The sequence below is a fragment of the Ochotona curzoniae genome, unplaced genomic scaffold (genome assembly GCF_017591425.1).
Source record: "Ochotona curzoniae isolate NIBS_2020 unplaced genomic scaffold, NIBS_Ocur_1.0 scaffold_3835, whole genome shotgun sequence".
NCBI lineage: Eukaryota > Metazoa > Chordata > Mammalia > Lagomorpha > Ochotonidae > Ochotona > Ochotona curzoniae.
Window position 1 is genome coordinate 19419070 of NW_024467114.1, and position 24405 is coordinate 19443474.

A 24405-nucleotide genomic window follows, 5' to 3' on the forward strand; every position below is an offset into this window, starting at 1 on the left:
ATTTGTTTCTCCAGCCTTGAAATTTCTTATGCCATTTTTTTTTTGCATGCAGCTTTTATTTGCAGCTAATATATTCTGCACATAGTGCAATTTACATTTGTCTTTCTATGTGCCCATCTTTTGAGGTACATTATAAACTACTTCCTGGTGCTCAGCCTGTGGTTTCCATACACTTGAGTTCTCTGTTCCATCACATTGATCCCTGTCTCTGTTGATTACAGAGTTGAACTCTCAACAGTAATGATAAGAATAAAACCTTGATTCTTCTCCATTCTCCAAATGTAGAAAAAAATTTACATAAAATAATAATAGCACCCCCTTTCCCTGTGTGGATGAAGGATTTATTTTCCTTAGCAAAATGCAGATGAATGTGTTTTTCTAGGTAGGAATGTAAAAATGATCACCTACAATTTTCCCTGAACTCTCCTGTTCTTGTGGAATTTTAAATATCTAATCCATGATGCATGACTTTCATTGACACGGGACCTTTTAAGCATTCATTAATTGAGTAAAGCATATTCAATATTTTTGTAGTTGACATTGTGGAGTTCTGTTCATTGTGCATGTAGTCATACTGTGACTTCACATAGTAATAGCGATGGTCATGTGCCCAGCACACACTCTGTGCCCACGGTGTTTGTACCCTGACAGTCATAGGTACAACTTTACTGTAGTCCTGCAACATCAGCATTAGGCTCTCCAATTCCTGGTTATTCAGAGGTTTATTGCTTTACCCCAGGTGCTCGTCTAGCCAAGCATTGGTTCGAATACAGCACGGCAAGACACCAGGACGCAGATATTGTTTTATGAATTGTGTACTGTCTTTCTGTATGCTAATGTTGTTTTAGGCTCTCCTTTTTTTTTTTTTTTTTTTTTGGTCCTTTCCTTAATGAATTCTCCCAGTAGTGCCAGAATGGCTCAAGCACATCTGTAACTATTGCATCATTTGCTAACAGAGTGACTTCCTGGGACACTTTGTGCTAATAAAGTGAGGTTGTGTTTCCTTGAAAATTAGGGGAAGTATGGTGGTTTGGCTCATTACAGAGGAATCCATCCATTTGAACCCAGCTGTCAAGCGCTTGCCAAGGCAGCTTAGCATGGTGCTTATGAGGATGGACTTCACAGCAGACTGTGGGTAGAGTCCTGGCTCCTCTGCTTTCAATCTAGCTTCCTACAGATGCACTGTGGTGGCCAAAGGTGATGGCCAAAGCATTTGGATTCTTGTCACAACACATGGGAGACTCAGATGGAATTTCTGGCTCTTGGCTATGAGGCATCGCAATCATGGCTCTTTGGGGGTCATTTGGGGAGAGAATCAACTGGTAGAAGATTTTTCTCTCTTTGTACTGCCCACTCCCCCACCTTTTTTCTCTGCCACTTCACCTTTCAAATAAGTAAATAAATAGAACGTTAAACAAATTGAGCTGTACTACTTTGTAAGAGCAAATTGGCAGTGTGTGTGCATCCTTCTTTGTGCCTTGTCCAGGATATCCTGTGAGATAAGCACTCAGCCCTTACTTAATAATGGTAACCATTGAATTCCAATTGTGCTGCCTCTGGTATAGAACAAGCTTCTCACGTTACAGGCAAGACTGGAACCTATAATACAAAGTCTCCCTTAAATACATTAAAGCCAGTTCTTCAGCCTGGAAAAGTGTAATTCTCAAAATTTAAATGTTGACCACCTAGTGAGAGACAGTTGATCTCCAAATGAAAAGGTTTGAATTCAAATTGGTATTTGAAGTTCACGTAGAAGAAAGGAATTTTCTGAAAAGTTCAACCTTGCACTGCAGAAACGAAAAGTCACATTATTTTCCTATTTTTCGTGTGTAGTTGAACTGGATCAGGATTTTGTGAATTTAGCGCTGTTGGCATCCTGGGCCTGATAATTCCTGACTGTGAGGGCTGTGTTGTAGAGCAGCGTTTTAATGGCTTCTTAACCTTTACTCATCTCATGCCCAAAGCACCCCAACCCCAGTGTGACAGCCCAGGCTGTCTTCAGGTGTTACCAGATGTTCCCTGTGCAATGGACAAAATTTCCTCTCATTAGTGAGTAGACTGGGGTGGAGGGGACTCCCATGTGTAATTCCACATTGGCATCGCCCAGGAAACGCGTGAAATGCATGGAGGATTATTTCATGCATGTGGTTCAAGGCCAGGGACTCCTGGTCTTGTCTAGTTTCCCTGATGTGATGCTCTTGTGGTTAGAAATCCCTGCTGTGAGGATAAGGAGAGTGATATCTCTGGCTAAGACAGTGACCCCTGGTGAATCCCTTTAGAGGCAGCATGTCAGTAAAAATGGCCCTAGTGCTGCTTGCTTAGCCTGCTCTGACTCCACAGGACGCAATGCAGCATCTGTTGAGCCGGCTTTACTCCAGGTAAGGAAGGTGTGATAAAGCCAGTGTGCTGGTACACTCCTGGTTTTGTGCTGTCATAGTAGATGGGATGATACTGGGGAAGGGATTGTCATCCTCATCTGATACTTGCAGCAGTTGGATTTGGTAATGGAACATCTGTTTCCTCGACTTCCTTTCAGATGAAGTGCCTGGAGTACTTCCTTTTCTAGTTTTGGCTCTCTTATTCTGTGGTATAGAGTCTGCTGCATGACCTCCTAAGATCTTAAGGGTCTATCGTGCTTTGGAAGAGAAAGATGGTAGACACGTTTGTCTCCTCCACTGAGATCAGGTGCATATCAACACTGTCATTCCCCATTTCCCCTGAGGATGAGCTGCAGATTTTAGTTTGCTTTCTAGGTAGGTGGAGATGCCGTTCTCTTCTGTTCTATTTCCTTCCGCTGTGACTAAGGAAAGTTTGAGCAACTGAGGGCACAGTCTTTTTCTAGAGCCTTGTGTGTGTATCACACCTTATGTTTCATTGATTCCTGTTAGGTGTATAAATATGTAGATTCAGTGAGAAGGCGTCTGTATTCCCAGAAAGAGGCAGTTTGTTCTGCATCAAGGCAGCTTGCACTGTATGTGAGGAGTGGATAGACCTGTGCGCCATGTGGCTGGAATTCAGAGAGAGAACTGTGGATGTGCTTTTCCAGCTTTGTTGTTTGGGGATCCCTCCATGACAGCTAGTGGGTCGTCACAATGCCTGACGATTCCTTCAGCTGCACAGTCACCAGTCTCGAGTGGCTCTTCACTCTGTCTACCTTGCTCCAGCCTCACTGCCAGCTTTGTCCCCAGTAGGCAGCTGCAGGGGCATTCCAGCAGCTTCTATACCTCGATGTCTATGCCTCCCCACCCCAGTCTCTCAGCTCAGCATCCTTCAGTGGCTCTTCCTATGTCCTTAAAGTTCAGACTTGCTTGCTATATTACCTGCAGCCCCTGCCTGCATCACCAGCTTTCTTAGTGCCACTGTGGTTTCTCCCCGAGCCCAACTCTAGGATCTCAGCCGGTGCTACCTATCTCTCCTTGTTCACTTTAATTCCTTTGCAAATATGACATTTCTTAATTGTCAGTTAGAGCTCTGCTTTTCCTGCCAAATGCCTGTCTGTTCTCCCATCTCAGATGAAGCGAAGATTTCACAGCAGGGGACCCCTGAGGCTGGAGGGAGGGCCCTTGCTGTCTGCACTTGTGACATGTTATGAGGGTTCCACTTGGCAATGTTGTAACTAAAGAAGCAACTGTGTTCCCAGTGCTTTAGCAAAGTGCCTGGCACATGGTAAGCTTCTAATTGACAATAAATGATTGCTGAGCAAAGGAGACAGGTGAGATTTATAGTTTTTCTGCCTAATGATATGAACAAAGTTATGAAAGGGAGTGGTATTGCTGAGGACTTTGCTTGGATTATCATTATGTGTTATTATTATTAAAGATAAGATTCATGTTTTCAAAGGAGTTTCCATGGTGTGTCCATCCATGAAGGCCATTCACATGCTAACGATAGTCAGGTGGCCTTGAGAGAATTCATTTTCAAAGTAATTATAGATAAATCATTACTCCAGATCACATTTGTGATCAACTGTTTGGGTTTATCAGCCTCATCATCATAAGATGCTTGTAATTTCCAGCTGAGACTTCTTTTTTGACCTACTGATCTACATGAGCAGCTATGAAGCTGCCTTTGGCTGTGCCTCTGTAGATGGTCTGTGTACCACAAACTCAGTGTATTTATATTCAAGAAATCCTCATTGTTCTCCCAGCTCCAAACCTATGCCATTTTCTTTGCTTGCTTTCCTTTCTCTGGTGCAGGGTGTGAACACACACACACACACACACACACACACACACACACACACACACACACACACACCTGTTTGCTGAAGTGGAAGCCTTATGTCCTCATGGGCTCCTCACTATCCCTTGGCCTTGCTGCCCAGTTGTTGCAGAAAGCTTGGCATCTGGTCTGTCCTTTCGCATCTGTCCTGCTAGCTTCGAGAAACTTAAAAGCAAATGTGACAGGTGTTTACAGAGGGATAACTTTAAATGTGCGAGAGGAATCACCCCACAAATGGGATCCCATGAACACCAAGGAGGTAGACATAAATTGCAAGCAGGTGAACATGAGATAAAGTCAATTAGAAATAACGGAAGTACAAGCTGTACATACGGCAAGTTCTTTATAAAGTGGACAGGCGTTGTGGCACAGTTGGGTAAACTGCTCTTTGGAATTCATATTGTAATGCAGAGGATGCAGTCTCCCCTCTGCTTCTGACCCAGCTTCCTACAGATGCATGGTCTATGAAGCAGCAGGCGATAACCCAAGTACTTGAGTAGACTACCCTTCAACCGTGATACCCAGATGGAGTTCTGTCCTCATGGCTTTAACCAGGCCCAGTCCTAGATGTGTTGGTCCTTTGGAAAGTGATCCAAAAGATGGAAGAGCTCTTTCACACTGCCTTTTAAATAAATGAAAAATAATAAATTAAGCATAACAACAACAGGAGAGAAGATTGAAATGCACAGATAGAGTAACCCTGGGGTGAATCTATCTAAATTTGGGATTAGTAGATTAGAGAGTGAATATGACAGATGCATCCAAAACATGGCATAAGAGATAAAGGAACAAGAAGATATGAATACCAAGCTGTGTTGAAAAAGGCAAGTTAAGACTTTCAGCCCTGGCTCAGTTGGCAGCTTTTCCAATAAAGAAGGAAATGAATAGTAGGAACACAATATTTAAGCAGATATTGGCTACTGTGTTTCTTCTGGAGTTGAAGGGAAATTTGACAATGAGAAAAACTAGGGACTTTGGATTTGGTTGTTGAATGAGCAGAAGCTCTTTCGTGAGTAGCTGTGTGGACTTAGTACTCCATCAGAGAGAGAGAGAGAGACTATGAATGGAAGGTTTCTCAGCAGGGTACTGATACTTTGGTACTTTTAGAAGGTCTCAATTTGAGAATTACTTTGTGAAAAGTAAAATAGGGTAAGAGTGACTAGGTAGAGTGCTATCACAGTGGCCCAAACTACCATGTACTGGCTTGGGCTGGTGACAAGGAAGATGGAAGGAAGTGAAATGTATGCTAACTACATGAAGATAGTTCTCTCACAGCAACATGGTGCTTAATTGGAGAATAGAACATTATGGTTGCTTCCAGAATTTACAATATGTACAGCTTGGCAAGTGGTAGTGATACCTGCCAAGCTGAAGGGGTATTTAGCAGCATTGGCGTTTTTGAAACCTAACAAATGAAGACATAGGCAGACAGTTCAGGTGTCAGCACAGAACCTGCTCTTGTAGTTACTTTGACTTTTGATTCACTACTCAATTTGGCCTTTTAATCTCTCAAAATCCAGTGTAGGATCTGGCACGGGCAGCTAAAGTTCTTGCCTTACATGCGCTGGGATCCCACGTGGGCGCTGGTTCTAATCTCGGCAGCCCCGCTTCCCATCCAGCTCCCTGCTTGTGGCCTGGGAAAGCAGTGGAGGATGGCCCAAAGCCTTAGGGACCCTGCACCCAAGTGAGAGACCTGGGAAAAGGCTCCAGGCTCCTGGCTTCGGATTGGCGCAGCTCTGGCTATTGTGGCTGCTTGAGGAGTGAATTAACGGACAGAAGATCTTCTTCTCTGTCTCATCTCCTCTCTGTATATCTGACTTTCCAATAAAAAAAAATAAATCTTTTTTAAAAATCCATTTTAAGCCCTGTTTAAGGATGCATGCCTGATTGTGTCTCTTCTCTGTATAAATCCCTTTTTGCATGTAGTTTGCCTGCCCCCCCACCTCTTTTTTTGCCAACTTCTCCATGTATAATCTGAACATCCATTTACCAGACATGATTGGTTTTATTTTTTTTAAGCTTGGTCTGTGAGCAGTAGCTTAGTCAATTTTTGTGTGTGTGTGTAGATTTATCTACCATACAGAATAAAAGTATAGGTTGGTGACTTGCTTGAGGATGAGAGAGATTGGAGAAAGAGCATTAGTTTGTGAATATTGTTTTTACCAACAAATTAGTGAAGAGAGGCAGAAGTAAAAGAAAAAATGAGAGAGCTCATTTAATACTTCCTTTGTCACAAGTTTCCTCACAGTTATTTTTTAACTGCTGTCTTAATTCAAATCGCAGTTTCTTTTCAGTGGAAAAGCCTTCATAATACTGCGTTGAAAATGAACTCAAACCTTTACAGTTTATCTGACTAAACCCCATTCCCTCACCTTTGTTGGATAGCATTGTCCTCATCACAGCTGATCAATATTTCTGTTTATCCTACTAACCTGATTTTTCATTTTCAAACTGTGCATAGTTACAGCTCTTCTTCCATATATAAACCCGATGCAGATAAGTGGACTATTTCACAAAGATGGTGAGCACAAGTTCTGAGCTGATGCTCAGTGTGAACCATTTACTTCCACATAAAAGGGAATACTTGATTACAAGCATGTGGCGGAGTAAAATGGCCTGTCGGTGGGTCTAGAGTCATCTGGAAATACTTCTTGGAAAAGACTATACTATTCAGGATGATTTCCCAGTGATATGGGAATGAGTAAAATAGTACAGGACTAGCAAGGAGAATCACGGATCAGCATTGATACAAATAGCATTGCCTAATGATTTCCCAATGGTATAGGACTGCATAAAATAATAAGGGGCTAGCGAGGAGAATCACACCCCATCAGCCTTGGTAGGAGTTGAATTTCATTTTTGTGTAGTCCATTTGTATATTTCTGGCATTTTCTAATGTTGTAATTTCCCTTGCAATGATTGTAAGTATGAGAATACTTCATAAAGTTTGTGGAAAATGGAATTAAAAGACAAGTTAACCTTGATATAAAAGATTTAGAAATCTGTACATTATTTAATCATAATAGATATGTCCCCAAGCTTTTCAAAGATACTCGATAGCATAGATTTCCAATTTTTCTTCCTATTTTTTTTTTTGCAATAAAATAAGCTTCCCTTTCAATTTTGTTTTCCACAATCTTTCTGAAGGTCTCTCTTCTGTTTGGATATCTAAACAAGAATATATGTCTTCATGTTTTTAATCTACTGATGTGTCTGAGTGCTAATTATTCATGCCTTCTCTTATTTTCATAGTCCATCTATTTTTATAACACACAGATTGTATTCTATCTCAGTGAAGTCTAATATTTAATTAGTTTCATGGAGCTTAAGACAAGCCATTTTTAGTAAACTGTTCTTGACGGTAATCATCAATTGTCAGTGAGAAGATGGCATTTGTCTGTTACTTTTCCGTTTTCAAACTTGACAGGACACATGGTTTGCTACTGTGGAGAGGTTGTTGTAATCCCGAAGCTTGTGTCAGTGATTCCTGGCATAATTGGAATAAAAATATTTTATTCCCCCAAATCAGCTAAATTTGCCTCAGGAAAGTAGGGTTTTATATTTTCAAATTCATTAGACTGTTGTTAAAAAGAATATGTATATACCTCATTGCAGCCCATCAGATTGTGGGAGAGTGTTTGAGAAAGCACTTGAACTGTGAAATTAAAGATAAGTTTGTTTTGGGGGAGAGAACGTAAAAACCTACATCTATTTTATTTCATATATATTTTCATGAACGTTTTGAAACCCTGCCTATGTGTGGATTTTCATTTTTTTTTCCACTAAAGAAATGTATCTACCTTACCAATAGAAAAAAATAATCTTTGAAAAAATATATCTTTGAGTTCTTCAGACATTTTTAAAAGTACCTTGTACATGGTTCAGAGCATGGAGAGTACTTATAAGGATCATTGCAGAAGATTAAAATTGTTACAAAGTGAGTGGTGTCATTGACACAATGACACGAGGCACCTCTGGGAACTAGAGGGGTTATTGCACATCAAAGTTTCTGCCGGTCACATTGTGCCAGTTGTAGTCAACATGCTTATCCTTTCTCAGTGGTGTCCTGACATTTGGAAGCTGAGTTTCTTTTCTTCCTGGGCCAACATTACTCATAACTGCTGTGCAGAATATGTTCAATGAATTTCCATCTATAAAAGCAAAGTGAAATCCCAAGTGCTGTGTTGTACTGCCTCAAAGTGTCAGAATAAAGCATCTGTCAGATTCTTTTAAAGAATGGAAGAAAGGCTTTTTCATAGTCCAGGACCACAAACTTTATGTCTTTGTGGAAAAACAGTCTGGCAATGAAAGGACTGTGAAACCACGCCATGTAGAAGGGAGGTTGAGTGATGGGAACTGGGGCTTGCTTCCGGCCTCTATTTGCTGTGTTCTGTCTTCAGTTGCTCTACTGAGCGCCGGCAGTAAGTTAGGCCAAATCCAGAAGGGAAGATAATGCAGGCCGGAGGAAAGAAGATGTATTCTTGATTAATGTTTGTTAATTGCAAGGCCTGTGAGGACCCAGCATCATGCACCTGTGAGTTGGCAGTATCAGAGGGAATCTACCTTTAAGGCAAGGGCAGTCTGATTGGTAGGATATACACCCATGAATCCAAGAATCAGCAGGATGAGACAAGTACCAAGGGCAACGCTGAAATCTTAGTGATGGAGAAAGGAGTGTACTGGATAACCATTCATGTACTGATTTAATTGTTTAGATCAACAGTCTTTTTTAAAGCATCTGTGAAGTGTCCAACCAGAGGATAAAAGAAATGTAAGAACCCAGTCATCTATTACATTTGTGTGATATCCTAATCATGCCAGGTTCCATTTCAAGAATTTTATATCTTTATCTTAATTAAACATCACAACAGTAGATTGTGCAAGGAGCTGCTTGTATCCTCATTTACAGAAGAGAAAGTGGAATCCTTTAGAACACAAGTAAGCTCAAAGTTACAAAACCAAGGTCTGCGGATGCTAAGGATTCAATCCCAGGAAGTTTTCTAAGTCTGTTCAAAAACTTTTAGTGGAGGAAAAAGAGTTAAAAAGTAAAAAGATTAAAAGTCATTCTTCTAAATCTAAATGCTTTTCTATCCATTGATACAACATCATGTCATGGACTTTTTTTTTTTACATGAACTTAAACACATTTGGAGTAAATGAACTTCCTTTGTGGCAGGTTCTCTGTTAAGGGTTATGCTTGTGTTAGGACAAGCATGGGTCTGAGCAGTGAATCCTGGAGTGGGGAATTGCAGCCCACTGTCTTTAGACACTTAACGGCATGTGGGCACATCTGGCATGTTGCCAGCCTTAGTAATAGCCCAGTGTCAAAGCAGAAATGCAGGGAGTGTTTGGTCTCGGTCAAATTCCTGAGACAGGTGCCTTGGGCAGCAAGAAGTGGTTGAGCAATCAGGATCTGCCAATGTTCATCATAGGTAGAATGGGGCTGGGAAGGCTCTCCTGGCAGGTTCAACTGATGACCTGCTCACTGGACAACCAGGAGTCTTTTTATTTATGTGTTTTTACTCACTTTTTACTCAAGTGTTTTACTCATGTCACCATGTTCCCAAGTCTTGAGAGAAGTGGACAGATAGACAGAAACCTGTTACATAGTCTTCTGGGCAAAAACTTAAAAGTCCATGGACGAAGTTAGCATTTGCCTTGAAACTTACTTATTAGACAATGAGCTCATGTTGAACTAAGGGCTTGACACAGGAAATGAGGAAAACAGTGGTACCAGATTATCTTGGCTCATTTGTTGCTGTTGTTGTTTATTTATGACAGTAGACTTACCAATGGTGACAGTCATTTGAACAATATCTGTTTTATCATCTGCTGAATTTCTTTCTTGGTCAGCTGCCTCACTCAAATGTTCTTCAAGTCATGAATCACATGGACTCCTAAGCGGATGATTCTGTGCAGGGAGCAGTGACAGCTTGCACGTGTCTCAAAGCTTATGGCCAGCAGCTGCTTAGAATAACCCAGCAGTGGTTTAAATGGTAGGAAGTAGGAAATGCTTTGGTTAATCCAAGCTTTCCTTTAAAGTAGTTTGCTTTGCATCTTTTTTTTTTTTCCAGTTTTATATACTAATAGCATATTGAATGCCTGGATTTTCTATCTTCTATTAGATCTTACTACAACCCACATACTGTGTTAAATGGTATGAAGGGATTGGCTTAGGGAAAACTACAGAAATGAATTAATATGTCTTAAGGGATGAGAAGATAAGACAAATGTATAAAGGCCGCAGGCATGGTTCATTTAATGTGCTAAATGCAGAGAGGGAATAGTTGCATCTATCTGGGGAGACTGGAAACATGTGCTTACAGGAGGTGTTTTTGACATGGATGTTAAATGACAGGTAGAAGTTCAGTGTTACAGCTGTTACAGAAGGAAAGATGTTCAGTAGACCAAGTGGTATAAATCAAAACATGCAGGTGGCATTTTGGGGGAGCTGTGTGTTTAAAACTTAGAAAAAAAGAGTCAGAAGCATGGGAAAATATACAGAATTGTAGACTTGCTTGAGCAGATTGTAGAAAGCTATGCCTAACAAACTAAAGGGTTTATACCTTTTAGCAGTAATTGGGGGCCCATAGAGGATATTTGAGCCAAGGAGTCACATGAGCAAAGTTAGTATGAGGAATCTATGTCTGGTTGTGGTTGACGTGGGAATCAGAGGAGAACCTGAACTACTACTACTTAAAGGTGGTAGGACCTATCTGGAAAGGATGAAGAGAAGAAAGGCTGTGGAAGAGTAACAATGAGACTTAGCTATGTTATCAAGGTCACTGTCTCAGGACAGGGTAAAGAAGAAAGACAAGGCAAGGGCAGGTCCACTAGGAAGGTACCTGGAAGAACTGTTCAAAGTAGGCAAGTTGAGGGGAGGAACCAGTGGAAGATGAGAGTTTGAGTTGATTTATCAGTGGAGCATTTGCTAGGATATTTGTGATGAGTAGTTGCTAATGATGGGCAGTAACTCACAAGGTACTGGGGCTAGAGAGTGGTGGTAACCCTGGGGTATGTGAGAAGGATATATGTGATGACAAGGGTTGGAATGAAGAGAGCCAGGAGCTCAAAAGAGTAGTTAGAGGGTGACAAGTCAGGCTGTGGACACCATAGAGGAGAAGGCTACATACCTTGGTAAGAAATTTTATCTTAAGAATTAATAAATGGGGCCCGGCGCGGTGGCGCAAGTGGTTAAAGGTCCTCGCCTTGCACGCCCGGGATCTCATATGGGCGCCGGTTCTAATCCCGGCAGCCCCGCTTCCCTTCCAGCTCCCTGCCTGTGGCCTGGGAAAGCAGTCGAGGACGGCCCAAAGCTTTGGGACCCTGCACCCGTGTGGGAGACCCGGAAGAGGCTCCTGGCTTCGGATCGGCATAGTATCGGCCCGTTGCGCTCACTTGGGGAATGAATCATCGGATGGAAGATCTTCCTCTCTGTCTCTCCTCTCTGTATATCCGCCTTTCCAATAAAAAATAATAAAAATAAATCTTTAAAAAAAAAAGAATTAATAAATGAATTACTTCATTATGGTGAATTATTACTAGGTATTACTAGGTAGCCCCTCTCCCACCCCCAAAAAGGCATTACTAGGTAAATGAGCACACAGAAGTCCTTGGGGTAGAGTGGAGTGAGGAGGATTGGAGAGGGACATGCTACTGTTAGGGCAGGCTGAGCGGCAGGTGATTGGTGAGGGGTCACTTTGTTTACATATATCATAACTTGCCTGAAGGAGAGGAAGAATGTGACATCTAACAGTCATGTTTGCAAGAGTGCTTGAGACCAGACCTATCAACTTAGGACAGTTGAAGTGAATGAGATTTATGGGGAAGTGACTGATGAGTAAAGTCAGAGAAGAAAAGAACAGATACTTGGGGTTAAGAGGCTGAAGGTCAAAGAGGAACTACCAAGGACTTTTTGGACTTTATTGAATTGGTTACAAGTGGAGGAGGATGGAAGAAACTTGATCATACTTTGAAAAGCTAATGGAAAGCAGTTGAGGAAAGCCCAAAGCCTTGGGACCCTGTACCCATGTGAGAGACCTAGAAGAGCCTCCAGGCTCCAGGCTCCTGGCTTCGGATTGGCTCAGCTCCAGCTGTTGCAGCCGCTTGGGGAGTGAATCATCGAACGAAAGATCTTTCTCTCTGTTTCTCCTCTTATCTGTATATCCGCCTTTCCAATAAAAATAAATATATCTTTTTTAAAAAAAAAAGAACCCCAAAAAACCAAAACCAAGACAAAAGCTAATGGAAACTAGAATTGAAAGAGGAGAATGAGGGAAATATGATGATACTGTAGAAAATTAATGGAAAGTAGAATTAAAAGGTAATTATTTTGGTGCAAAACACCATTTGAAAACATTTGTCATTTTGTAAAACAATATGTATTTCCATGAATTTTCTGAAGACATCTGCATGGATTTCAGAATTGTTTGCTGCAGAACAAGCTTCCATTTTCATTCCATTTCCCATGAACGGTGCATCTTGCAGTATGTACAGTAGCTTTGGCAGGGGAGCTTCAGAGAGAAGAAGTAGTGAATTCAGATGGGAAGAGGAAGGTGAGAGCTGTGGAAAGGCATTTGAAGTTAGGTGTTGCTGGTGGTGGCTAACTTTGAAATGAAACAGAAAGGCCAGGATGTAGGCAGTGGGCCCATCCCTGTCCTTACATAACATTCCCTTTAATTGGCAAGGCTACATTATGAATGTTCAGTTAACCATGATTCCTTTCCCTCCATGGTTTCATTTTTCTTTAATCTTTCTCTATTAAATTTCTAAGCTTTGTATTTCCATGGTCTTTATTCCTTTCATATATCCAACATCAGAATATTCTAGGTATAATAGTACCCCAGAGATTTCTTTTAAAAGTTGATCCTGAACCTATGAATCAGACCTGAATTAAATTCACAGTTTATTCCTCCAAGAGCTAGAAGCTAAGTCTGACTTTGGAAAGAGTTGCCTACCTTCACCTACCTCAAGAGCAACCCTGCTTGATGTGTTATTTCCTTGTAATTTAAAATAGAACTCTGACCCTGTTGTTTATGTTTTAAATTGTTCGTTTGAAAGGAAGAGCAACACACACAATTAGTTACTTAGCTAGTTAGCTAGTTTCCATCTACTGGTTTACTCCTGAATACTCAAAACAGCCAGGTCAAAGCCAGTGGCCTGGAACTTCCTGCCAGCTCTCCTATATGTTGACAGGGACCAAAGTGCTTAGGTCATCACCTGCTGCCTTCCAGGGTTGCATTCGCAATAAACTGGGTATGGAGTAGATGGGAATCAGATTAGGTGCTTCGGTGTGGGATGTGGGTATGCTAAATGGAAGGTTCACTGTGGTGCAACGCCCGTTGCTGTATTTCAGTTTTGAGGGTGAAAGCAGTAAGGTCTGGTCCTAAGAGACTGAGAGGCGCCTCATCTCGTAACAGTAAGGAATCTCTGGCAGGTGGAAATGCAAAATCTTCATCTTACTGGACAAGTTTCATTTTTAAAGTCCTTTTTTTTGTCATTGGACTTTGTGAACACATTTACCTCTTAGCTCAGCAGCTACCCCATCAACAATGAATAGGTTCTTACACACATCATTGTGGAACCCAATTGCTGTTTGTGTACTTTTTTTTTTTTAGGATTTATTTAATTATTTTTTGGAAAGTCAGATATACAGAGAGGAGGAGAGACAGAGAGGAAGATCCTCCATCTGATGATTCACTCCCCAAGTGAGTGCAACAACTGATGCTATGCCGATCTGAAGCCAGGATCCAGGAACCTCTTCCGGATATCCCACACAGGTGCAGGGCCCCAAAGCTTTGAGCTGTCCTCGACTTCTTTCCCAGGCCACAAGCAGGAAGCTGGATGGGAAGTGGAGCTGCCGGGATTAGAACCGGCGCCAATATGGGATCCTGGCACGTCCAAGGCGAGGACTTTAGCCATTAGGCCATGCCACTGGGCCCTGTTTGTATACTTTTAAAATTTATTTTCATTTTATTTGACAAGCAGAACCATCTGCTGGTTTATGCACCTAAGGTCCATAATGCCAGGGTTGGGCCAGGCTGAAGCCAGGAGCCCAGTACTCCATCTGTATCTCCTTTGTGGGCAGAGGGGCCCAAGTACTTGATGCAGCATTTCATCTCTTGATGTGCATTTGCTGAACTGGGATTAGTGGAAGTGGAGCTTGAACTCAAGCACTTTGATATATGGTCTGTGCGTATCCCAAGGAGTGACTTAAACACTAATTCAAAATCACCCCCTTCTGCCCCCACCTCATATCACCCTTTTTAATCTTATTCTAAAGCACAGTGTATCCAGCTGTCAAGATTACCCCCCAGCAATTCTGGGTCTGCTTCTGTAGGCAGAGACAAATTTTTGTTGAACTCTTTTGATAGTGAACACAGCCCGGAGCCCGAGGCTACAGTGGATGGGAGTTCATTGGAGGAACTGGAGCCTTGAGCAGACCCAAAGAGACCCTTGGAGGGGAGTGTGTGCACAGTAGTCAGAGGTCCCAAGAAAGCGGGCAGATGGTACACTGTCTTACAGCAAGGTTCCTGGGAGGGGGTTGGGTCTCTTTTAGTAAAGTGAGAGGGGCTAGCAGTCCCAGCCTTTTAGGAGTCTTGTTTTTTAAAAAATTCTAATTTAATTTATGACATTTTAATTTTTGTCACAGCCTTGGAGATACATAAGCCCTCTCCCCATGTTACAGATGAACTAGCACAGTGAGTGTAGGTCACCCTGTAGATTCAGCCTGCTTTGTTCTAGAGCCCTTTCTAGCCAGCAGCACACGCAGTGCCTTTCAGAAGGGTAGCGGTAGACCCTGTTGATAATTATCTATGGCTTTTCTGTTGGCTGTGTATGAAAATTGGTGCCATGTGTTCATTTTACCTCTCTGATTTCTCATCCTCTCTTTTCCATTTGTTTTTGTGATTAGTTGTTTTGCTGGACACATTGTTCCCTACCCTAGGAGACAGGCAGAATCTGTTTGCATCCTAAGCGGAAGGAATTTCGACATCTCTTGGGGAGCAGGGGTGTCCCTTCACTACATTCCTTCTAGCTGGAGGGACAGGCAGCGCACAACTGTGGCTGTGCAGTGCCAGAGTGCAGCTGTAGTCAGCCGCCAGTTGACACCACGGCACATGCTGTCACGGTCACATTGCTCGCGTGTGTCTGGGCCAAGCTGCTTCATGACTGGCATTTACCCGGGGCTATGTTTGGGAAAAGAATTCTGTGCAATTTGTTGGAGCAGTTTTGCAAGGCCTCATATTCCATTTGCTGCACGTTCTGGTAAAAACATGAATCGAAGCTTGTTTGCATAAAAGTTAAGCTGCTGCTTCCCTGATTCATGTATTATTGGAGGAACTTGAGTTGTGACTTGACCTTGGGGCATCCATTGCCTGTGAGATGTTTGAACATCCTGATTTTAATGCAGTGGAATTGAATATGATACAAGAAAAAGGCTCCCAAAGGGTAATCAATCATTAATAAATGTGATGGTGATGGCTGGGAGATTGCTACCTTGAGAAAAATAAAAGGTTCATTGGCAACCACCAAGAATAGCGAATGTGAATTCTTGCTTCGATTTTTTTTTCCAGGCTTCTTCTTTTTTTGTTTAATTTAAAATGGTGAAATGAAACTAACAAAATGTTTCCCTTTTTTTTTTTGTTATTTTGCAGAAAAAGCCACTGTCTGCCATAATAAAGGAAGTCTGTGACGGGTAAGTGTAGTTCCATATTCACCTCAAGGACTCTAGTCTATAAAGTCCCTGGCTAATACAGTAATTCCTGGGGGAACAGTAAACAGTCCAAGTCATCGTTTGTCCTGCCCAGTATCAGGAACAATCACCATGTAGAAGTTATGCACCCATTTCTACCTAGAATTTGCTATAGTTCTTTAAAGAACAGAAAGTGGAAAATGACTTTTAAGTGCCTATAGACAGGTTAGTTTGATCTGGTTTGGCAAGTTTCTTTCCTTTTGTCCTACCCAGCAGGGTGCAGGCTACAGATTTCTGCTGTTAAATACAAACTCCATCTGGTATATTATGAGGGGGACTACTCAGGTCTCCATAAAGATGGAGGATTTGAGTCACTGGGCAGCTGTGCTGCCGCCTGAGGTTTTGCACCCATGTGGCTTTCCTACTTCTCTTTGGCTACTGTACACAATCCAAAGGAAGAGCTCATGTGGAAGTCACGGGACAGTTTTCAGCTTCTAAAGCAGAAGCATGAATGGAGTATTACCTTGAATCTACATGGGACCTAGAAGATTTCACTGGAGAGTTCCAATCTGCATCTGGTGTCCTGACTGAGAAAAGCTGAATACCCAAACAGTTGCAATGTGCCAAATAATCACCAGTTCAAATTGCATCCACTGCTTTTTTTTTTCCCTTCTCTCTGTTTCAATCCTTCAAAATAAAGTGGAAAATAGCAATCTGTGTTTAAATCCCCACCCTTAGCTTTGATGATGAAATGCTTGCAAGTGAGCAGTAGACCCGAGCCAAGGCTTAGACAGATGCTCAGGAAATGATTGGTCTCAGGCTAGTAGAAGGTAGGCGAGAGTCATTTTGTTAGGAACTGCCTTATGGTGTATGTTCATATTGGCAGGTATCCACTCCTAACATTTTTAATTCATCTTATCCTATGAAAATGACCACTTTCGTTTCTCTGATAGTTTATACTTGTATGTTTCAGGTGGTCTCTTGCCAACCATGAGTATTTTGCCCTGCAACATGCCGATAGTTCAAACTTCTATATTACTGAAAAGGTAGGTCAACCTCGTTATTTGATCTGGGAAACTTATATTTAAGGGGAGTAAATCACAACTGGTATTCAGGGCTAGACTAGACACGCTGCTCTAAATTTTCCACCTCTGCCATCCATGCAGACAGGGTCTGTATAAAGCAAACAACCACTCTTTTAGCATCAGCAAGGCAATACTTGGCCCATTCAGGAGTGAAGCTCAACTACGTTTCCAAGTCCTATTTACAAATGTTTTACCTTCCACTAGTGAATACATTAATTCCTTGTCTTTCTGATTGAGTACTTGAGGAATTCAGTGGACCCTTAGTGACTTAGTTTAGTTCTCTGTTCTCAGATTGTTCTCCCAGAGCAACCTGTCACTTGGGCCTCAGTACTTAAAACAGTGGCCAGACACCTTCTGTCATGTGGCCTGTGCAGACACTGTGTTTTCCCTGGCTCTTGGGAATCCTCCATTTCTTCACGGTGAATTTAACTTGCTTGGAGAAAAAAGGATGAAGACCACAATGGCCCTAGAGTGTTTTAGCATTCACTTCCACTTTCAGGAACGCTCACTGAAATACAAAGGAACCAATCTTGTCTTCCTGGAAATGTAACCTTGTGGGGTTGGCAGGGAGGGAAGGAGCCAAGAGAGCAGCTGTGGTGACAGCAGGGAAGCCAGTGCTGGAACGGAAGGGAGTACATAATGCTCTGAGAGGTTAGTCAGGTGACCATGGGGCCCCATTGTCCAGCAGCTGCTGTTTGTCCCAATCTGTAGTCCCTTGAATGAGTGTAATTTCACCCATGAAAACCATGGTGATAGGAGATGGAGGTGATAGAAGGTGGAGGTGATAACAGGGGCCCTACTTCGTGTGAGACTCACTCACTCTACCCTGAAGATTGCAGCATGGCAGGAAGTGTGTTGGCCAGAGGCATGGAAATGCTTCTCACTAGTTGCTTTGTTCTTTCAAGTGGGCGCTGGGAATTTTATAACTGATCATATTTTCCTCTTCACACTGATTGCCAGAAAGCTGCGAGGTAACCAGTGGATTAGATTTCCTGGCTAGGCATTTCCATTGTTAACTTTCCCTTTGGTTCAGTCCACAAACATTTAATTTCCTGTCTTCATTTTCTTAGTATCTTTTATTTATTTTAATCTGTACCTATATTACTTCCATGATATTTTTGGTGAAGAGAAGAGGGTATAAATAAACAGAAGGTCAATATTAGCAGTTAGATATGTCATGATGGTTCTGTTCATCTCCACTTGTGAGTAATGAACCCAATTTAGTTGGTCAGGCGACCATTAGAAATTGAAATGCAATAGATTGCATTAGGTCAGAGTATGTGTCAGAAATAATTGCATGTGAAGTATTTGATTCATGTATCATACATGTTGATTGTATTGCGCGATACCCTGGTTTGCATCGAAGAGCCACCAAGTCATAGCCCTGCCTTTAAGCAGCATTTGCTTGTGACCTCCGTAGCTGCCCCTCACTCTGCTATCTTTGTCTGAAGGCTTCGGATTATTGGCGATGACTAACCATGAGGGTCTCAGTGTTTAGAGAAGGTAAAGAACGCTCAGAGAACCTCTGGAAAATGTGCAAGGTTAGATTCCAACCCACAGACCCAGATGAAATGTGCTTTGCATGTGGTCTGGGCTAAAAAGCATTTGAAGGAGCACCCCAGGAAATTCTGGTGTGGAATACCCAGGAGGTACTCATAGAGATACTGCTCCAGGGCCTGTTTCTTAGTCTACTTTAAAAATTGATAACATTTATAATGCATATGATTTTTTCCTAATTAAAATTCACATCTACTCAGAAAATTCCAGCTACTGAAGAGAAGGGCGAAAATTCCTGGGAAATCTTGTTTTGCTTGTTTCTGTTGAGTTTAAAGGCGTTGGGCCACCTGAATCAGCCTGTGGACCGGCGTAGGGATTATTCTTTTATGAGGAATTTAGGCACAGAGGAACACTCTTCCTGACCATAGCCCTTTGTTTGTAAATAGAATGTCATCGCTCTTCCTCTCACAGCTGTTCCTGGGCACAGCTGCTTGTGCGTGTGAGACCCATGGGCGGGAGGGGCCTGGGACTCTGGGTGCTGCAGGATCGGACCTAGGGGGACCTAGGCTGCCCTCCATCTGTTGCCAAGGTTCATCTTGCTTCTTACAAGTATCCCTCAAATTAGCAAACTTTTTCCATTCTTAAAATAATGCGTTTAGCATCCTCTTGGTGAGCTACAGCCTAGCGAGTTGTTAAGTAATATTTGCATTGCCATGGTAACCGGTGACTAATTTTTTAAACTTGTGCATGCTGTTAGTTTCTGATTTTCACTTGCATATGAGATAGTCGCCCTTCCTCTGTGAGATATTTTTTTTCAAAAATTATCTATAATTTCAAAGTAAAAAAAAAAAAAACCTTAGCCTGGGCCTCACATGCAAACAGATTTTACAACTGAGGGGTGCTCATGATTTCTTAGCTCCCCCAGGAGGCACCTCCCTTACTTTTCTCATGTTATCCAAACTCATTTTCTTGAACAGTCTTCATTGGCTTCTTGGGCCATTAACTCAGGTCCTTTGGTGCAGCAGAGAAAATGTCGCATTACATAGCATCCAGCAAAAGCGTAACTTGCAAACACCCTAGAGAAACTTAAGATTCATGCATTTGCAAGTTTCTGTTCTGTCTCAGAGACATGTATTTCAGAGATGCTGAGGGTGGGAGGAGGCAAGAAAACACCCAAAACAAAAACAAAAGCAAAACCTTGAAGAGGTTTTTGTGAATTTCAGTGGAATTTGTCTCTGGAGTAAGAATCCTAATGAACAAATACTGCACATCATCACGGAGGCAATGTTCTAGTCTGTTTGCAGTGAGGCTAGGGGGACAGACACAGTAACCTGTGTGGGTCCCAGGGGTCTGGGTACGGAAGCTGGTACCCAGGTGGGGTGGGCACCAGAGCTCTGGCTGCCAGATTGCCTTTTTTTTTTTTTTTTTTTTTAATGAGAGCAGGCCAAAAATGGTGGCATTAACTGCTCAGGAAATTAAATACAGGAAGTTTCAGGCTTTGAGTGTTGCTTACCAGCTTCAGTAGTGGCTTTCTTAAAAGAGAGTAACTTGGGGGCTGTTGTAACAGGTAATCTTCCACCCACTAGGGGTGCGCACACTGCGTTTGATTCACCTTGGGTGTGGATTATACGGCTGGCTGAAGTAGTGTGATTGCATTACTCCAGTTCTGTTTAGGCAAACAGGAAAATTGCTTCGCTCTTAACACTAAACATGCTGACTGCTGGGTCCCCAGAAAGCCTGGGGACATGGTAGCAAAAACCTAAGATTGTGCTCAGGTGTGTAATTGACCTTGTATTGTGACTGTGGAGTTGTACTTGGCTCCTCCTTCTTAATAGGTGGCCTCCTGTGGCACAGTGAATGAAATCTCACTGATAATGTATCAACAGTGTCTGGCTTAGATAAAATTCTCCAGTTGTAATCGCAGAGATAAGCTAAGCCTCTTCCAGGTTCTCTCAGAGAAGCTGGCCCTAGGCAGCTGGACAAAATGAAGTTGTGGGGGAGGGGGCGCCCTTTCTTTTATCATCCTCACTTACTAAATGCTTGAGCTTTCAGGCAGCCTCTGAACTTCTCAGTTCCTGAGCAGACACAATTCCCCCCCCCCCCCCCCCCCCCCCCGGGAGTGTGCATGCCACCCTGGGAGATGGTTGTGTGGATTTTACTCAACTATCTTGCTTCAGGAGACAGTCGTGGAGAAACAGATAAATCCCGTCTCCAGAAAGCAATGGAACTAGGAGATAAGACAGGAGGAAGGCTGGGGAGGGAATCAGGGGTGATGTCCTGCTTCCAGTTCTCCATTCCCATCTCTGGTTTCTGTATTTCCTCTCTGCATCTTTGAGAGGGGCCCTGCTACAGTTTGTCAGGCCCTGCTGCTTTCCTGAAGCCACTTTGTACTGGTCCTTGTGACCGTTGGGCAATAACCTTCTCTAGGACAGGTGTTTTATTTTATTACATTTTATGTTCAGAGACATGCACACACATCCATTCATTTCCTTGAAAGGCAGAGTGTCAGAGAGAGAGAGAGAGAGAGAGAGAGATCTTTACTCTGCTGGTTGAGTCTTAAATGGTTCCACCTGTTAAGACTTCAATCCGCCCAAGACTAGGGACCTGGAACTCTGTCCGGGTCTCTCACGTAGGTGGCGAGAGCTCAAGTCCTTAGACAGCTTCCTCTTTGAGGAGCACTAGCAGAAAGCTAGGTTGTAAAGGGAGCGTTGTGGGTTTGAACCAGCACTCGGGGGATGCTGGTGTTCTAAGAGGCAACTTATCCGGCTGTGTTACAATTCAGGCAGGTGTTTTAATTGCAACAAACTCAAGCCTAGGACAGCTGTAAATTCTTAAATCCAGCCAAGTACCCTATTCATTCTCTTTTTTTGTTGCCTATGCTGAAAGATTGTGGAGTTGTTCTACAGAAGTTGCTGTTGCTGCACCAGCAAGTGACAGCTTAGCTACTATGGCCAGGGCATGCTCCGCCTTGCAGGCCAAGACCTCCTGATCCACTAGGGCTGGCTCTAGTTGCAGAGATGCACAAAGCAAAATGTTCCTGATATTTTCCCGGTTGTGTCCTTTTGCTCTCCTGGTTCTGGGAATTCTCCTGTGCTGACCTTTGCCCTCTCCTTCCCCTTTGGACAGCTGCTGCCTTCTGTCTTTGTTATAGGTGTACCTTGCACCTGAACTCTGTGACCAAACCTAAATTTTGCTATCTAGGCAAAGATGCCAAACTTCATCCTAAGAGCATCTGGCAGACAGACTGAAACCGGATCTGACTGCGTGTGATTAGAGACTGCAGAGCCATTTGTGATTACTCTGAATACTGTGTTGGAAAAGTAGTCAGTCAGTGCTTGAAACTACGAGGCAGGGAAAGAGCTTGGCATGCACGGGTATGCACAGTTCACCATAAAGGTAGCAGTTTTTATTTCAAGGCAGGAGAAGACTCTTAGACTTGAACTGTCTGCCTTCCATTTGTGATCTCCTTAACTCAGTTAACAGGTACAAATGCTGCTACATTGTGTTTGAATGAAGCTGCTTACTCAACATTTTCCAGGGATGTCTTCTTGCTAATGTTGTAAAACATCTAATTTAGGAGTCATAGAGGATTTCAAATTTTATTTCAAAAACAATTTTTGATCACTGTATACAAAGCAAAAGAAGTAGAAAAGTCAGAATAACTGATTTGTTCAGATTCACACGTTAGATACATGATGCAATGAGGAAGACACTGACCGTCTACCCAAGGAGTCCCAATTTAGGGGTGATTTAGGTGGGTGCCACCTGCCAATAAAGGAGGTCATATTTTGCAGATTCTTGCAAATATGATTTTTGAGTCTCTTGACGTTCATTGTTTGACCTGTAAGGTTTTGTAGGATATGGAGCTCTTGGGTTTTGCATTTTTAACCTTATTTTGGAGACATTGCTCATACATCTTAAACTATGCTGGTGCAGAGTGCAGAATGCATGATTATATCAACAGAGTCCTGTGTGCTTTATTTTTTAGATAGTAAAGCTCTGGAATTTCCACCGAGCTATGTTTATCTTCCAGAGCAGTAGTTCTCAAACTTAAGTGTGGATCCCGGCCTTAGAGACTTGACTTTAGTACATGAAGGCTGAGGTCCATCCAACTTTAACCAGAACAAGGTTTCCTCATACTTCCTCTTCTAGAAGTGCCAGAAACTTCTGGACATTTCCCTTCATCCCTGCTGAAGAAGACAAAGCAGGCTATTCATTCTCGTTGACCTGCTCGTGTAGTAGACTCCTGGACCTGGGAGCCCCTTGCCAGTTGTTTTTCACTGTGCCCAAGTGGGAGTTAAGTCGCACCTCCTCCTTTACACTGGTGATCAGGATGTGTCACTGTGTAGCTCAGCCCATGTTACAAGTTCATTTCCTTTCTGTAGTTCCCTTAACTGTGGTCAAGCTGCCTTAGGGCTCTCTAGACACCCCTTGTTTTGTCTCCCTTGTGTAGCTTTACCAACCTTGAATTCCTCCTGACTTTCTTTCTTAGCTTCCCATTCTGTTTCAGGTTCTAGATGAGGTGCTGAAGAGAAGGGGGTGAAATTGCCATGCAATGCTTCCCCGGGGCAGAGTCAGAGAGAGAAGCATCCGCTGGAGAGTGAACAATAGCATCAGCATAACTGCTAAGCAGAGTAGCCATCCCACCCCTCCGCTGGTCTTTTTCTGCCCCTGAATGTTGGTGTCTGGGTAGTTTATAATGACAGATTTGTTTCTTAAGGCCCTGAAGGCTGAGGAATCCCAGGCTGGGCCTGCGTCTTACTGGGACCTCTCAGCTGCAATGCACCTCGCGATGAAATGCTTCTGTGCTCACTCACACTGCCCCGTAATGTCTCACTTCTAGAACATAACAAGCGGATGTTCAAAGATGGCTGATTTTGTGGAATGTGACTTTCTTTGTGAGGCAGAAAGTACAATTAGTTCCTCAGCAAATTATGCATGCTGTTACTTCATTTAATTATTAGATATGTACACGCCATCATATTATTCATAGTTGACAAATTGTACAGTGAATAAACGAGTCTTAATGTTCCTTTTTAGAGACCTAACAGTATTAAATGGTTTGTTTTTGTTTTTAGTCCCTCATGACTGATTATTTTCAACTGAATATATTCACCTATACATATACATTAATGTATGTATTCATATACACATATGCATTAATATCTACTATACCAAATTTGGACCCACGTTTTTAAAAAATTCATGGAATTTCATAAAATTATATTTAAACTCAGTCCTGTGGACTTAAAATCTATTTAGAAAATGTGATCTATGTCAGAGAATTTGGGCAGTCTTAAGAATATTTCTGTTCTTCCTGCAATAGGCATATGGAGGGAAAAAAATAACCAGAACCCTCCGTTATTTTATAATATACACACGAACCACTATATATATAGATGCATAGGCAAGAACTGAATTTTTAAGTCAGTATTGTCATTTTAATTCTCATTATGGTAAATAACCATAAGAACCAAATGAGAAGTGATTTACCAAAATTATTTGTTTGTTCAATTCCAAAAAAGTTTTATTTTGTCTCATCCAGACTTGGGTGCAGTAATATTCATGAGGCTCATCTCTAATCTGTTCTTTATCTAAGGCTGGGGGCTAGGAGGAGCCATGGTGCAGAAGAGCAGAGAGAATTGACAGCTGAGATTCATGCCTGGGCCCAGGGTTTGAAGCTTCCTGGTGTTCTCTTCCCCTAGCCTTACATGCCCTTCTCCATTAAATGAAGGAAAAACAGAACAAGCTTAGAATAGTCCTATTGCACTGCGGAGACACGTGGTCCCTGACTCCCAGGAACAGTTGAATGTAGGTGCCTGTACTTAGAATCGTGGGTGCGTACAGAGAAACCAAATACCCAGATCAAAGCTCAGAGTGAGAGTTTTGGTGAGTAGGAAAGACATTTTG

The 24405-nt window shown here is 42.4% G+C and overlaps 1 protein-coding gene across 3 annotated transcripts in view; it reads left to right on the top strand.

Moving 5' to 3' along the window:
* The window catches only part of ELMO1 (engulfment and cell motility 1), a 489334-nt gene that overhangs the window by 97760 nt on the left and 367169 nt on the right, over positions 1 to 24405 (top strand). For all 3 annotated transcript variants that reach the window (XM_040964657.1, XM_040964658.1, XM_040964659.1), the window contains 2 exons: positions 15876 to 15916; positions 16887 to 16959. In XM_040964657.1, the coding sequence (XP_040820591.1) occupies positions 15876 to 15916; positions 16887 to 16959 (114 nt within the window). The remainder of the gene's footprint in view (positions 1 to 15875; positions 15917 to 16886; positions 16960 to 24405) is intronic.